This window comes from Eumetopias jubatus, unplaced genomic scaffold, assembly GCF_037043125.1.
Source record: "Eumetopias jubatus isolate StellerSeaLion01/CBP00866 unplaced genomic scaffold, mEumJub1_p1.0 scaffold_11, whole genome shotgun sequence".
Lineage (NCBI taxonomy): Eukaryota > Metazoa > Chordata > Mammalia > Carnivora > Otariidae > Eumetopias > Eumetopias jubatus.
The window spans coordinates 70,585,983-70,587,660 of NW_028274817.1; the positions used below are offsets into that span (position 1 = coordinate 70,585,983).

The 1,678-nt window shown below is 59.2% G+C and overlaps 1 protein-coding gene across 1 annotated transcript; it reads right to left on the minus strand.

Annotated features, from left to right (window-relative positions):
* Positions 1–246: 246 nt before the first annotated feature.
* On the minus strand, positions 247–1,110 carry OTUD6A (OTU deubiquitinase 6A). Its single transcript, XM_028092122.1, has one exon. The coding sequence runs from the start codon at positions 1,108–1,110 to the stop codon at positions 247–249; it is 864 nt and encodes a 287-aa protein (XP_027947923.1).
* Between the last annotated feature and the right edge of the window lie 568 nt (positions 1,111–1,678).

Consider the following 1,678-nt stretch of genomic DNA (forward strand, 5'->3'; position numbering starts at 1 on the left):
CCCTCAGGTAGTACAGTTCAGATCTTTCCCTTGTCCCGAGTCTCCCCCACTCCAGCCCCCCCAAGCAATGAATGGGTGAGAGAAGGGGCTAGAACCTCCAGGTAAGAAAGCGTGGCCGTGGGGGAATGGGGCGGAGAAGAGTGGTGGTGGTGGTGGCGGCGCGCGGGCGGGCGGGCGGGCGGGGAATGACTTTCTAGTAAAACGAAGCAAGACAAAACCGAGAAAACCGAAGGAAAAAAACGGAGCCTACTGACGAGACGCGGCGGCGGCGGCCTTGAAGGGTCTCACCGAGCTGTAGTGCTCGCCGAGGTTGCAGGCGTAGCGCAGGTAGACGAGGGTGAGCGGCTTCCTGCTGTACTCCACCCCGATGACGACGGCAGGCAAATCGGCCTGGATCACCTCGATGGGGGTCTGCAGGACGTGCGACAGGGCCCTCAGCTCGAGCTGGCCTCCCCATGACGGGCTGAGCACGATGTTGTCACAGTAGCTCAAGAAATCTTGGCGACTGTAGGCGTCGCCGGTGTCAGGGTCGCGGAAGAAGGGCAGGAAGTCGTCCACGTGCTTGCGCATGTAATTGGCGGTGCGTTTCCGCAGGCTCTCCACCGTCACGGAGAACACCAGCTGGTCTTGGATGGCGCGATACATGCAGTGGCCGTCGACCGGCATATCCTTCAGCTCCAGATTCTTGGACCGTAAGATGGCGGCGAGCTTCTCCTCCTCATCGCGGCGGAAGCTGGCCAGCTGCTCCATCTCGGCCTCGGCCATCCTCTCCTGGCGCACTCTCTCGAGGGCCGCCCTTCTTTCGCGCCTTCTCTGTGCCCTCGACTGGCGGGGAGGCTGGTTCTCAAGATTCATCTTGGAGAGATCTTCTGTGACGGAGTCGAGGTTGCCGTCACCAGGGAAACTCTCTCGGAACGTCTCCAGCTCCTGCTGGTGCTTCTGCTCCATCTCGGCCTCGAGGCGGGCCACGTCTAGGAGCAACTGCTTTCTTCTCTTCTTGTCGCTCTTGGGCACCGAGTTCTTCATGCCCTGGATGCGGGCCTGCAGCTCTTTCCTCTCGCGGTGGTGGCGTCGTATTATCCGCTGTGGCTCACTCTGAGAATCTTCCATGACGTTTAACGGCAGGTGAGCCTCGAAGATGGGTGGCAGCTGAAGTACCGCCTACGGTTCAGACTAACAGCTCAAACCCCGGAACAAGCTGCGAGTCCTCAACCTCCCCTTGCCGCTGCGCTCGGCTCAGGCTCAAGTCATCCGGCGGTTGCCCTCACCCTATTCACGGCCCTCTTTGCCATTGGCCACTGTCTCTACACGGCTACGCCCCCTCGCAAACGCCTGGCACTACGATTGGCTGTTGGGAGACCCTAAATACACCCCCAGCGGACCCCGTAGCAACGGTTGCCTTCGATTTTAGAGGGGTTTGAAGCCCGCGTGTAAAACTTCGGCTTTGAATAGGGGCGCCTGGGTGGCTCAGTTAGTTGGTCCGGCAACTGCCTTCGGCTCAGGTCATGATCCTGGAGTCCCGGGATCGAGTCCCACATCGGGCTCCCTGCTCGGCGGAGAGTCTGCTTCTCCCTCTGACCCTCCTCCCTCTCAGGGTCTCTGACTCTCATTCTCTCTCTCGCAAATAAATAAAAATCTTGAAAAAAAAAAAACTTCGACTTTGAATATTATGTGTAGC

Coding starts and splice junctions, on each gene's coding strand:
- OTUD6A (XM_028092122.1), bottom strand. CDS start 1,110: ATGGAAGATTCTCAGAGTGAGCCACAGCGGATAATACGACGCCACCAC.